This window comes from Leucopleurus acutus (assembly GCF_964270905.1).
Source record: "Leucopleurus acutus genome assembly, chromosome: 3".
NCBI classification, from domain to species: domain Eukaryota; kingdom Metazoa; phylum Chordata; class Mammalia; order Artiodactyla; family Delphinidae; genus Leucopleurus; species Leucopleurus acutus.
In genome coordinates, this window is record NC_139145.1 from 978129 (window position 1) to 991335 (window position 13207).

A 13207-nucleotide genomic window follows, 5' to 3' on the forward strand; every position below is an offset into this window, starting at 1 on the left:
TCAGTGTTCCTGGAATTATGGTGAACCCTCTGTTCAAAGTCCCTGCCCTGTCAGACCTGCTTCTCCGTTTCAGGGCTCGCCCTTGACAGTCCCAGTTTCCTGATGCAGGCTCTTACCTCCCCTATCCACACCCCCCGCTCCCCATCCAATCCATCACCCTGACAGCCGATGGCCCCTCCTGTATTAGTTATCCATCCCTGCCTTAGCAGTGTACCGGCCCCTGGCGGCTGGAAGCAACATTCTCTCTTGACTGGGCTGTGGTCTCAGGAGGTCGCAGTCAGATGTCTGAAGGCTCGAGCGAGGCTGGGGGCTCGGCTCCGAGGTGCCTGGCTCACAGGACAAGGAACGTTAGGAGAAAACAGGAGCCTGAATAATGCCTGGACATGAGTTGGCGATGTATATACATTGGGTCATGAATTGTTAACGTCAGTGTAAAATGTTAGCAGTAGGAGAGACTGGGTGATGAGTACAGCGAACTCTGGTACTAGGTTTGCAACTTTTCTTTGAATCAAACTATTTGGAAGTACAAGGTTTATTTTAATTAAGAAATTCCAGCTCCACAGCCTGGCCAGCTGTGGGAACTGAGGGCAAGGAGGTGTAGGATTCCCAACAGACCCAGCCCTCGGCCCAGCCCCTCTCTTTTCTCCTGTGTGTCACCACCGGGATGGTGACACCCACCGGAGCCCCGCCTCCCCTTCCCGGGACCACGCAGTCGGGCTCCAGGACACACCTGGGGTAGTCCTCCCTCGCCAGGAGCCAGCCCTGCTCCTCACCTGCGCTCCCCCGTTGGGAACGGGGGAACCTCAGTTTCCCCATATGTATTGTAAAATGGGCAGAATAGGTACCCAGCAGGACTGTCACAGTTAAACGACATCCGAGCAGAAGGTGTCTCTGCAAACTCCCTTTTGGTATTCAGTAGTGTTCCTTTTGACAGTTACATTCGTTCTGATCCTGCCACTTAAAAAATATTGTAAATGGGAGTGGGGAAGGGGGTCATTCGGGCTGGGATCATAGTTTTGGGGGTGGACCGGGGTGGATGGGGATGAGGCCTTGTTCTAAGCCCTCCCGCATTGGCATGAGCCAGCAGCCCAGCTCCTCATCTGAAGAATGGAGAGTATTCTGGGGAGGAAAGGTCAAAACCGACACATTCTGGGTAAAAGTGCTGGGAGAAGCTGGATCAGCTTGGAGCAAAACAGAACGCTGTTGGCTGGGGGGCACCAAAACGTCTGCCGAAACCCGGGATCGAACCAGGGACCTTTAGATCTTCAGTCTAACGCTCTCCCAACTGAGCTATTTCGGCTGCGCAGCAGGGGGTTGCCCCCACCCCCGACTCCGCCCCACGCTGAGTCGCTTGCGTGAAGGCGCAGCTCGGGCCGCCCCTGCGGGCCGCGCATGCCTCGTAGGGTGGCGCCTGGAAGCAGGCCTTAGCACCGTCTCTGTGGCGCAATCGGTTAGCGCGTTCGGCTGTTAACCGAAAGGTTGGTGGTTCGAGCCCACCCAGGGACGTGCTTTCGCTTTTCCTTCCCCGGCTAAGAAGAGAGGGGACGGCTCGCCTTCTTTTGCCACGACCCTCCCCGCGCACTTCCGTATCCTTCTATCCCGCGTGGGGCGTCCGGCGGCGCGCGGTGCTGGGGATTCCACAGAGGCGGAACGTCCCCGCCCGAGTTCCGGTTTCCGAGCACGAGCCGAGGCACTTTGGGCGACGGCCCCGGGGACCCGGAGCTCTGAAGAGGACGGACCATAGAGGTTGTCTGAAGGCCGAGGCCAAGATGGCGGCGCTGGCGGGTGAGCAGGTCGGGGCGGCGGGGCCGAGGGCGGGGGCGGGGTCGGGGCTTGGGTCGCTCCGGGCGCCTTTCCGCCCGGCCGCATGGGGAAGCGGATGCCGAGGGCGACGCAGACTCCCAGCCTCGGAGGGGGCCGGGGCGGGAGCCGGAGGGACCCAGGCTCGGCCCGGGATGCTGCCCTTGAAGTTTCCGGGAGGAGGCGGCGAGGGGGCAGCAGCCCCGACATCCGAGGAAACTGAGGCTCAGAGAGCGGCTGGAACCGCTGGTGGTCACGCGGCCTGTCCGGGCAGGGACGCGACCCCGGGGCACCCTGCCACCCCGGGAAGGGGACGGTCACCCGCAGAGAAGGCGTCCAAACCCTGGCTGCTCCGCGGACCTTTCCTCCGATTAGCGATTAAACGCATAGGGTGGATTCACAGGGTTGCAAAGAAAAGCGGTTATACTGACAGTTGCCAGGATTCTGTCTGGGAACCGGGGGTCAGTTCGCAGCCCGGGTGTGCTTCATTATTCATGCCTGGAAAGCCGAGGTTTAGTGGCAGATCTGCCTACTGCTGTGACTTTGAAGGAGTGAGAAGTGGACACGTTCCTTTACACAGGGTTGGCTGCAGCCTCTATGTCGGGGTTAGGAAACCACTGTCATTTCTGTTGTTGAAAAGCCTAGGTCTCGCTAATACTGGTGTGGTTTTGGCTATACTCAGATATTAAGGAAAGGCCAATTTTCAGTAAGACGTTGGTGACAATAGAGAGGGTATTTTTCTTTCCCGTGCAAGCTCACTGGTCTGCTGAATCCTCACCAGCGGCCCCTTGCTAAGAATGTCTGGTCCAGAGGCTGGAATCCCCGCACCTTGGAGGTGAAGGGCATTTACTGTGCTGTGAGATTACCCAAAGCCCTCCATTTTCAGGTGGGGGAGCTGAGGCTCAGAGAGGAACAGCTTGCACAAGAGTCCGGGGCTGGGCCGTTGGCCTGGACTCCTTGCCCAGCCTCTGAAACCCCGGAACTCCCAGCCCAGGGCTTGGAGCCTCGCTGATGTCTATGGGTTTGTTGACTTGACACATGCCTGTCAGGCTGAACCAAGGCCGAGACAGACACTGGGGAACCCAGGGAAGCCCTAGCATCAGGGGAAGGCAGGCGCAACAGGAGGACATGTGGATAGAGTTAGAACAGGGTGACAGGATCTAGAGGGCCTGCGGAGCTAGTGTAGACCCAGGCATTTGAGCTGAAAGCTGCCCCGTGAGAGTGGTGCTCCAGGCAGAGGGGACAGCAAGTGCAAAGGCTCTGAGACAGGAGGGACACTGACATTCCTGAGGAAAGGGAAGGTGGCTCTGACGTGGAGTGTGGGGTTGGAAGCAGGGGAATGACACTGTCTGGTTCACATTCTGAAAGATCACTGGGTTTTTTTTTTTGGCTACACCTTGCGGTTTGCGGGATCTTAGCTCCCCGACCAGGGATCGAACCCGGGCCTCCTGCAGTGGAAGCGTGGAGTCCTAACCACCGGACCACCAGGGAATTCCCCTGAAAGATTGCTGTTTATCAATTGTTTGTTAAATGGAATGTAGATAGACTGAGAGTGAGAGGGCGGGTGCACCACGTGGGGGGCCTGATGGGCAAACACCTGGAGGCTGGACCGTCTGGGCTGTTTGTGGCCTCTGGTGCTGCCACAACTCACTGCCCCCACCCTGTGGTTCTTTCTGCAGCTCCTGGCCTGCTCCGTGGGATCCTCGCTCTTCGGTGAGTGCCTGCCTGCCTGCCTGCCTGTGTGTCTGCATCTCTGATCCTGACACCCCGCAGTGAGGCCCTGGCAGGGAGGGGCTCAGAGGGGGCTGTCAGGGGGCCTCAGATCCGGGCGGGCCCTCCATCAGCACCAGGCCAGGGGCCGCCTGGCATCCAGCCCCCCGTCTGCCTGCCCTAGTACCCTCAGAGCCCAGTCGCTACCTGGCGCACGAAAGGCATTCAGCACGTTTGCTCTGATGGCAGCCCCGTGTAGGCCTCCTTGGGGCAGGAAGGCAGGTGGCTGCCAGGCCCTCAGATTTGGGCTGAGTTTGTTTTGATACGGCCTTTTTCCTACAGATAAAATACACACTCACTGCAAAGCAAAGGGAAGACGGGGAGAATGAGGGAAGTATCAAATGAAAACCAGGCACTCTCTAGACCAGGGATCAGCAGATTTTTTTTTTCCTTAAAGGGCCAAATGGTAAACGTTTTTGGCTCTGCCTCTGTAAAAACAGTCCCAGACACCAAGGAAGTGAATAGGTGTGGTTATGTGTCAATAAAACTTTATTTACAAAAGCCGGCAGTGGGCTGGGTTAGACCCCCTGGTCAGTTTCCCCATCCTGGCCCTGGGGTAACCCTGTCACAGCGTGTTGGGGCGCCCTGGGCTGCTAGTCATGGGCAGTCTGTCTCCCCGCAGCTCTGGCGTGGGCGCAGCTCTGCAGGTGCGCGGGGTCCATCCGAGCTTGGCTGCTGACAGCCCGAGCAGGTGAGGTCGGCCTTCCCGGGAGCCCACACACCCTGAAGTCTCCACATCCCCCCACCCCAGCACAGCAGCAGCCTGTGGCAACTCCGGGGCACTCCCACCACCCAGCGGGGTATGTGAGGGGGTCCCTGCCCTCAGAGTTCTGCCCAGCCCGCTCCTGTGCGCCCAGGCCAATGGCTGCACAACTGCAGACCAGGAGGGCCCTCGCTAAAGAGTGTGTCAGCCGAGCCTGTTTTCCAGACGGGGAAACAGTCCCCGAGAGGACTGGGCCTCAGTGAGGCGGTAGGGGCCCGTCCGCACCGTCCTTCACTCCGTTGTTGGGCAGGCATGTCCTGCCCGGCCGGGCGCAGGGGTGCTGCAGACCTGGCCTCACGGCTACTCCCCAGTGCTGCTCTGGGGACCCGCCGTGACCACGGCTTTGTCCTGCCCTCGGAGAGGCTGCTCTGGGCTGGGCCCGGCCAGGATACCTGCCTGGCTGATGCCTCCCCTTGCCTTGTGTCCCGTGCCCAGCACCCACCCCGCCGTGTCCCAGGCCGGAGCCGTGGTCCCCAAATCCGCCGGCCTTCCCAGCAGCCGGGGCGAGTATGTGGTGGCCAAGCTGGACGACCTCATCAACTGGGCCCGCCGGGTGAGCCCCTCCTCGTCTGCGTCCGTGGGGCCCCCTCTGGCTGCTCAGCCACACTCCCATGGCTATGGAGTGGGCCGGACTCCCCCAGGGCCCCGCCGTGTGGGGACCTGTGGCTTTGATTCTGTCTCAGGACCCCTGCCCTGCCCCCCAGCAGTTCCTGGCCTGACTTCCCTCGGTGCTCCCTGCCCCCCGCATCGGCCCCCAGAGAAGATGAGCCACCTCCCTCCTGTTCTTCTCCTTCCATCTTCTGTTCATTCCTCTCTTTTCTCTCTTAACGTAAAACCCATGTTTTTAACTGGAAATACACGATGGAAACAGTAGCTCCTTCCCGGCAAATATCCTAATCCCCCGCCCCACCCCCACGTTCGCCGTGGGACAGTCTGCTTGCTCACGTGCTTGTCCGTGTCTCCCCCCGGACATGTGTACTCTGTCCCAGGACAGTGGTTCCTTTCAGTGCTCTCGGGGCGCCCAGCTGGGTAACAATCCCCCATTGACGGGCGGGCTGGTGCTGTCCTGGTGTCTGTGTGTGACCAGCGAGTCCACAGCGAGTGTCCCTCCAGGCCCACAGCTCCAGGGCGGCGATGGTCGCTGTGGCCGTGTGCTGTGGAGTCATGGCCCTGCCGTGTTGGGCAGCCCTTGCCTGCTGTGTGACCCGAGCCCTGTCACCTGAATTGGGACATCCACAGGGCAGCAGGGACCTTGGCCAGATCCCAGACTGGACACAGACAAGCAGAGAAAGCTCTGGTGGAGAACAGCTTGTGGGTGGGGGCAGGGGCGATATCGGGCACCAAAGGATGGAGAGAAGTCAGAGGGCAACCAGGAGGGCTTCCTGGAGGAATTGGCACTTTGAGTCCAGGCGGTGTTGGGAACAAGACCCTCCAGGGTGCTGAGCCCCGGGGTCTAGACCTGTGCCGTGTGTGGCCACTGGGCACTCAGAGCAGCAAGGGCCCATGTTGGAGGCCGGGATTTAGGATATGCTGGGTTATGTGGACTATATTATTAAAGCTAATTGCACTTGGTTTTATTTTTGTCTGTTTTTCTTTTTGGTAATGTGGCTGCTGAGAAATGTAGACCCATGGGCCTAACTCAACTGGCCCTCCTGTCACATAGTCCTGGGCTGGGGCATCAGGCTCAGGCCGATGACCAGTGTCCAGGGCGGCCTTCGGGGTCTGGAGGTCACATGGTTGCTGTGGGCAGGGCCCAGAAAAGGCTAGAAACAGATTTTTCTATGTGAAATCGTCCAATTTCTTTAAACACAGTGGGCCACTCGTCCACTTACGGGCCGACTGCCCTGCCCTGCAGAGCTCCCTGTGGCCCATGACCTTTGGCCTGGCCTGCTGCGCCGTGGAGATGATGCATATGGCAGCGCCCCGCTACGACATGGACCGCTTCGGCGTGGTCTTCCGCGCCAGCCCTCGCCAGTCCGACGTGATGATCGTGGCTGGGACGCTCACCAACAAGATGGCCCCCGCGCTCCGCAAGGTGGGCCTCACCGTCAACCCCCCCTCCCCCAACCCCTCCCCTCCCCCACCCTCCCCAACCCCTCCCCTCCCCCTCCCCCAACCCTCCCCTCCCCTCCTCCCAGCCCCGCCCCCCCCACCCCCCAGGCTTGAGCTGCACGCAGACCCCTGTCTCTTCCAGGTCTATGACCAGATGCCAGAGCCTCGCTACGTCGTGTCTATGGGGAGGTGAGTGCCCGGCGGGGCGGGGGCTCCAGCAGCAGACACGCCGGTGACACGCTGGCTTGTCTCTTCCAGTCTCGTTTCTGTGCTGCTTTCTGATCGAGGTTGTCCAGGACGTCCCCTTCTGTCCTGTTACAGTCGCTCCCCCACCCCAACAGCCTGTCCAGTTTCATTCTGTTTCTCTGTGTTATGACCACAGGAAGGACGTCCTGCTCGGGGGGGGGGGGGGGGGGTGGCGTTGCAGCCTCCTCACCGTCTAGCCAGCACCTCATTTCTCCATATCATTAAAAGCCATTTAGTCACCTGACTTTTTTGGTTGAGGTAGAATTCACATAGTACAAAGTTCACCCTTTCAAAACGTACAATTTTGTGGATTTTAATGTATTCTTAGTGTTGTGTAAGCATCACCTCTATCTAATTCCAGAGCATTCCATCACCCCAATAGAAGCCCTGTCCCCATCAGCAGTCATTCCCCACCCCCTCCCCCAGCCCCTGACAACCAGGAACCCACTCTCTGTCTGTGGACTGGCCTGTTCTGGACGTTTCCCATCAATGGAGTCACACGCTGTGTCCTTTCACATCTGGCTTCTCTCACTGAGGGTCGTGTGTTCATAGTCCCACCGTTTGTTTCTGTCCTACCCGGTCCCACAGAAGGTCTCGGGTGGCCGCTGTCTTTCCTGTGACTTGTGTCCCAGTCTTGCCCTTTTCCTGACCACCTGGCACCTGCTTGAGGTTGGAAGGGGGTGCGGGTTGGGGGCTGTGAGGAGGGATGGAGGCCGGGGTCGCTGGAGAGACTCTCACGGCTGGCGCTCCCCTCCCCACCAGCTGCGCCAACGGAGGTGGCTACTACCACTACTCCTACTCTGTGGTGCGAGGCTGCGACCGTATTGTGCCCGTGGACATCTACGTCCCAGGTGAGCCCCCAGGTGGCGCCCACGCGGCCCTCACCCGATTCACAGAATCCCCACAGCCCCACTGAGACAGCTTGCCCCCTTTTAAGAATAAGCAGATTTGGGTCCAAGAATAAGAGTGACACCGCAGCCTTTCCCCCTCGCTGTCTCTGGAGGGTCTCCCAGTCTGAAGAGTCTGCCCCCATTCCTTTCCAAGGGTCCTCACCGGACGCTGGCGTGGCCTGGGGGTTGGCAGGCAGCCCACATTGTCCTCCCGGGTACCGAGCCGGGTCACGTGGCGGGAGGGCCAGGGCCAGGGCAGCTCGGCCTGGGAGGGGTAGCCCAGGCCTCCCTCATCCTGGCTGGGAGGTCGGCCCTGGGGTCAGCAGCTGCCCACCCTGCCCCCCTCTGGCTCCTTTCCCGTGATGGGCCAAGCCCCCCAGCTCTCTTGGTGCAGAGCCCTGTCTTGCCCCTCCCCACCCTGGGAAGTGGCCTGGTTGCCCCCACCTGGAGCAGAGCGGAGGGGAGGGGGAAGGGCAGGAAGACTGAGGTGCCACCCGCCCCCCAGGCTGCCCGCCCACAGCCGAGGCCCTGCTCTATGGCATCCTGCAGCTGCAGAAGAAGATCAAGCGCGAGAAGAGGCTCCAGATCTGGTACCGCAGGTAGTGCCGCTGCCTGGCCGCCCTGCGGCGTCTGCGCTGTTCCCCCAGAGGCGGTCAATAAAGCCCATAAATCCGCCTGGCTGCCCTGCTCCACGTGGTGTGGGGGCCGGGGTGGGGGCCTGGGAGGTGGGCGGGGTCAGGCCTGTCTCTTGTGCGTGGAGATGCCGAGGCCCCTGGGGTGGACAGCCGGGCCCAGCGTGGCCCAGTGGGAGGCCCCACCCACGAAGGAGGGGAGTGGACACGTCCAAGAACAGGTCGGGGTGAAGCAGACGACACCGCAGCGACCAGCTGGGCACCAGGGTCCACGGCAGACAGATCCATGGTGTCCCTGTGCTGGGGCTGGAGGGGCGTCGACTCAGAGCGAGGCATGGTGGTGCAGCCTGACCGGGTGGGACCAGAGGGTCTGGGCCGTGGGGCTGCCACCTGCTATGAGGTCCTGACCTAGTTCCACCTCCTCTGGGGACCCCAGCTGCCCACCAGAGGGCGGGCGGGAGGGGCCATGGGTGACTAATTGGCAATGTCTTCAGGGGGCACAGCGGGGGGCTCAGAGGCAGGATCAGAAACTTTGGAGTGGTAGAGCCACTGCCTCGGTGGTGGTCAATTTAACAGGTTTCTTTCCTTTCACTTTTTTTTGGAGGGGCAGGAAGAGTAAAGCAAGCACACGTTTGCGTCCTCGTGCTGATTGGCTAAACCCAGTGTTAGTGTTTATTTCATTCTCAGGACCATGGTAGGAAGGTAGTGGCCGTCCCCTTGCAGAGAAGGTTAGGGAAGCTTGTTGATGTCATGTGGCTGGTGTGGGTCTGGACCAGGGCTGAGGGGCCAGAGCCTGCACTCCCGGCCACGAAGGCGCTCAGTAGGAGTCTGGGGGTTAGGGGTTCCTGAAGCCCAGGGCCCCCAGGGTGGCGTGGGCAGCTGAGCCGGTGGGCCCAGTGGGCTCAGTGCTTGGTGACCAGGGGTGTGACCATCTGCGGGAAGGCGTAATAGCGGCAGTCGGCCGGTGGGACCAGCTCCATGACCTGTGTGTGGATGTTCTCCGGCCGGAAGCCTGCTTCCAGCAGGGCTGGCACCTGTGTCTCCTGGCCAGAGGGAGGTGCCGAGTCACCTCCAGGGCCCTGGGGCCTCAGGAGGCACCCTGCCAGCCACCCCTACAAGTGCCAAGGCCCTTGGGGGCAGGGCGGGGCTGCTAAGAAAATGCTGGAGCCCAGGTCTGGGTGGGAATCTCCAGGTGTCCACACACAGCTTCCTGGCTGTCATGGGGTATCACCAGGCTGCTCACCCACACGTCCTCGCAGGCAGAGGGAACCGAGTGGGCAAAGGCCCAAGACAAGGGGTGGCTAGACCCATAAAGATGCACCCTGAGTGGACAAGGGCAGAGTGCGGGGATGCTGCTGGGGACCTTGGGCTGAATCCCTGTATCCTGAGGGCACTTGGGAGCCATCTAAGGTCCTTGAGCTAGGGAGAAACCTCTCCTGACTTACAAGTGGAGGCTCAGAGTCCACCCAAGAGATGAGCCCCCAGGGCCAGAGGCAAGGCGCCCTCCCCAGGTCTCAGGTGACCCCATCTGCCTCCCCACCCAAAGTCGCTGCCAGGGGTGGGGCGTGGGGCGGGGCAGGGAGTGCCCAGGCTGCAGCACCTTGAACATGGTGGTGATGTCCGAGTACTTGGACTTCATCAGCTTCCCCCAGGAGGTGAGGTTGCAGTAGGTAAGGACGCCCCCTGGCTTCAGCAGGCGGAAGGCATGGTCCTGGCCGGGGTTGGGGGGACAGTGGTCAGGAGGGGGTGGGGATGGGCAGAGGCGTTCCCAGCGGGCCTCCCGCCAGGCCAGAGGAACGCCGGAAGGAGAGGTGCCTCCTGTGGGGACGGCAGGCGCACCCACTGGGCTGACCCCCACCTTAGGGCTGGCAGACCCCGTCCCACCGCAAGCGATCCTACCCGAATGAAGTTGAACTGGTGCGTGTGCCAGGTCTCCTCAGACAGCGGGTACGTGTCGTACAGGATCCCTGCTCGGGAGGACAGAAGCCACGTGGTCAGGACACTGGCTGCAATTTGAGGCGGCCGGGAACCCAGAGTTCGCTATGCTGCAGCTGCCCCTACGAATTGTGCCCCATCCGGTCGTTCTTGAGATGTCCACGCACCTGAGTGCCAGGCTCCTGTATGTGTGTCTGTGCCTGCCCCCCGGGCTCTGCCACCCCAGTGACACATCAAGGCATGTGTGCCTCAGAAGCAGGCAAAGGAGGGGCTGGCAAACCAGGCAGAGGCCCCCCGCCCAGTGCCCAGAGCCCCTCACCATCGAAGTGACTGTCTGGCAGGGTGGGTGCCACCTCCTCCCACAGGCCTTTCAAGGGAACCACCTTGGTGCAGGGGAGAGAGAAAGATAAGGCTGAGGGTCACAGGGGGCCCAGGACTTCTCCACCTGTTGCAAGGGAGGGGGCAGAGGAACTCCCAAGAGAGAAGACCACCTCCCCCAAGTCTGCGGCCACCCCAGGTCCCCAGCCCACTCCGTGGGCAGGGCCTTCCCCCTAAGGAGCGTAAGGAGCGGGACCTCGGGCAGAGGCGGGCACCTTGTGTGGCTGCCGCGGGGCCCAGTCCTGGAGCCGCTGGAAGACGCCCTCATTGCACTCGATGACCCAGTGCTCGTCGATGGGGGCCTCCTGCACCTTCGTAGCTGCGATGGCCATGCCAAAGCCCACCTCCAACACCCGGCCCCCTGGGCAGACAGAGAGCCCACGCCTTACACACTGGGTGGGGCTGGGGAGGCTACCTGGAGGAGGAGGCGCGGGGGCAGGGCCTTGGCAGAGAGAAACGACTGCTACTAGGAGCGACAGGTTGCAGAGCAAAGGTGGGGGGTGGGACAGAACACAGCAGCCCTGAGAGGGAACAGCGTGGGCCCGGGGCCAGTAGCCAGAGAGGGTGGCCTGCCGGGGAGGCCACAGACAGCGGCTTCTGGTCTGGCCCACGGGGCAGGGCAGACCCTGGACTTTGAGCCCCGGCCCATGCTGTTTGCACTGAGGGCGCTTATCTCCTGATTTGGGCAGCGTCCCCTGCACCCCCCCCCCACAACAAACAATGAAGTCTACTAAGTAAGGGCAAGGGAGGACCAGGATTCAAGGCCCAGGCCTGGAACAGTGAGGGGCGGGGGTCGAGCCCCTTTGGGTCAAAGAGGAGGGGAGAAACGCCCTAACCATGCAGGGACACTGGCTGTGTCCATTTGCCAGATGGGAACACAGGCCCAGAGCTGGTGCACCCGGCCTCTGGGGGTCGTGGGGAGCCCTCGGCACCCCGCGGGCTCTGACACCAGGTGCAGGGCCACCCCCGACAGCTGTCTCCAGGCCTCAGCGTTACCAGAGCTATTCTTAGCCAGGGCAGGGCCTCCCGCGACTCCTGGGCAGGAGCATTACCCACGTGGGCCCGGGCAGCACCTCGCCAGGCCGCCACTCCCCTGTCCTCGACCTCGGGTGGGGTCCGGCGGCTGAGTTCCGCGGCTGAGAACCCATCCCCCGGCCCACCCCGACCCCTTCCCGGGGTCGGGGCCTCGGTGCTCCCCGGAGAGAGGGTTCCCGGAACTCAGGGCGCCCGCAGCGCCCCAGGACTACCCCGCTGCCCTCGCGAGCGGCCCCGTTTTCCAGGCGAGGAAAGAGAGGAGCGCAGAGGTTCCGCCACGTCGCTGGAGAGCGGGCGGGCGCCGGGTCCCAGCGGCCCCGGCCTCCGTCGACCCCGCGCGCCCGGCGGGGGCTACCTCTGGAGGCGGCGGCGGCCGCCAGCGCGTGCATGTACGGGGTCTCCCAGCGCTCCATCACCGGCTTGCCCAGGATCTGCAGGTGCGTGTCCGACGCGTCGTAAGCCGCGGGCGCCGCCCGCCACGCGGAGCTGCAGTTCTCTCCGGGTGCGAAGATAGGGGTCGCGGCGGGGGCACTCATGCTGCGGGCTGGACGGCGCGCCCCGGGAGCTGGGGAGGGGAACGGCCGCGTCCCTGCAGGGCCTTCTGGGCAGGGGGCGGACGGGAGGCGGGGCGGGGGCGGGGCGCGACTGCACTGCCCAGTGGCCCGCGCGGCCCCTAGCGGCCGCGGCGGGGAAGGCGGCCCCCACTGACTCCCGGACCCCCGCGACGCCCCCGCCTCCCGGGCCGCCAGCGCCTGGCGGGCGGACTCGGCACCAGAGCAGCGAGCCCTCGGAGTCCTCACCCAGTCGCTTTCCTGCCTCGGTTTCCTCGTCTGTCACCACCGCGTCAATAGCCCCCTCCTTGCCGGGGTGTGAGGGTCTAAGGATTTTCCAGACACGGTTGGAAGTGCCTCAAGTATATAAAATCACTTAGGGAATTCCCTGGCGGTCCAGTGGTTAGGACGCTGCGCCTTTACCGCCCAGGACGCGGGTCCGGCATCTAAGATGCCACAAGCTGCATGGCGCGGCCAAAATAAGTAGAATAAATAAATACAATCACTTAATCTTCAGAAGCACTGCAGTGGTTTCTTCTATCGTCCTTATTTTACAGGTGGGGAAACTGAGGCTCCAGAGGCAAAACGGGTAATCTCATGGCCGGGAGGTGGGGTGTGGGAACCCCTGATGAACCCCACTCTGACTCCTGTGCGGACTCCTGCCTCTCCCCTTTCCTGAGCTCACCTCACTCTCCCAGGTCACCTCAGACCCCAGGGGCCTGATGAGGGGCTTAGCGCACAGGAGCCTCCAGTGCTGGGACTGAAATGCCCACCCCAGCGGTCCCCAGGCCCTCCAGCCCATGACGGCAGGCGGGGCAGCCCTGCAGCGCCCACCCTTAAAGCCTTGCCCCAGGGCAGCCCTGGGGGTCAGCTGTGTCCTCTGCGGGCCACGCTGAGACCAGCCCCCAAGGTAAGCTGGGGTTTCCTCCAGGTTCTGAAACATGACTTCCCCTTCCCATCTATCTGCACACAGGGGGCCACCGGCTGTGAGCCTGGAACACCCCATCTGGGCCAAGTGTTTTGCACATCCCAGTGAACACGTGGGGAAACTGAGGCCCCGAGAGGCTGAGGTCACAGAGTTTGAACCCAGGCAGCCCTGCCCTTCTGTGTCCACCTCTGGATGGCTGCTCACAGCCTTAACGTGGCTCCAGGGTC

The 13207-nt window shown here is 62.2% G+C and overlaps 2 protein-coding genes across 2 annotated transcripts; one reads left to right on the plus strand and one right to left on the minus strand.

Annotated features, from left to right (window-relative positions):
- Positions 1-1487: 1487 nt before the first annotated feature.
- Positions 1488-8199, plus strand: NDUFS7 (NADH:ubiquinone oxidoreductase core subunit S7). The gene is made up of 8 exons (XM_082835854.1): positions 1488-1785; positions 3480-3513; positions 4193-4261; positions 4769-4886; positions 6189-6368; positions 6528-6574; positions 7394-7482; positions 8027-8199. The coding sequence occupies exons 1-8, from the start codon at positions 1770-1772 to the stop codon at positions 8122-8124; spliced, it is 651 nt and encodes a 216-aa protein (XP_082691980.1). The 5' UTR covers positions 1488-1769; the 3' UTR covers positions 8125-8199.
- Positions 8200-8783: 584 nt separating this feature from the next.
- GAMT (guanidinoacetate N-methyltransferase) lies at positions 8784-12098 on the minus strand. Its single transcript, XM_082837300.1, has 6 exons — positions 11857-12098; positions 10682-10827; positions 10408-10471; positions 10053-10120; positions 9754-9864; positions 8784-9196 (listed from the first exon to the last, which is right to left on the minus strand). The coding sequence occupies exons 1-6, from the start codon at positions 12035-12037 to the stop codon at positions 9056-9058; spliced, it is 711 nt and encodes a 236-aa protein (XP_082693426.1). The 5' UTR covers positions 12038-12098; the 3' UTR covers positions 8784-9055.
- Between the last annotated feature and the right edge of the window lie 1109 nt (positions 12099-13207).

Excerpts from the sequence above, each read along its gene's own strand:
- NDUFS7 (XM_082835854.1), top strand. Across the intron at positions 3,514-4,192 it reads CGTGGGATCCTCGCTCTTCG|CTCTGGCGTGGGCGCAGCTC; the intron begins GTGAGTGCCTGC and ends GTCTCCCCGCAG. Across the intron at positions 6,575-7,393 it reads TACGTCGTGTCTATGGGGAG|CTGCGCCAACGGAGGTGGCT; the intron begins GTGAGTGCCCGG and ends CCTCCCCACCAG.
- GAMT (XM_082837300.1), bottom strand. The coding sequence starts at position 12,037 with ATGAGTGCCCCCGCCGCGACCCCTATCTTCGCACCCGGAGAGAACTGC. Across the intron at positions 10,828-11,856 it reads GGCCGCCGCCGCCTCCAGAG|GGGGCCGGGTGTTGGAGGTG; the intron begins GTAGCCCCCGCC and ends CTGTCTGCCCAG. Across the intron at positions 9,865-10,052 it reads ACCAGTTCAACTTCATTCGG|GACCATGCCTTCCGCCTGCT; the intron begins GTAGGATCGCTT and ends AACCCCGGCCAG.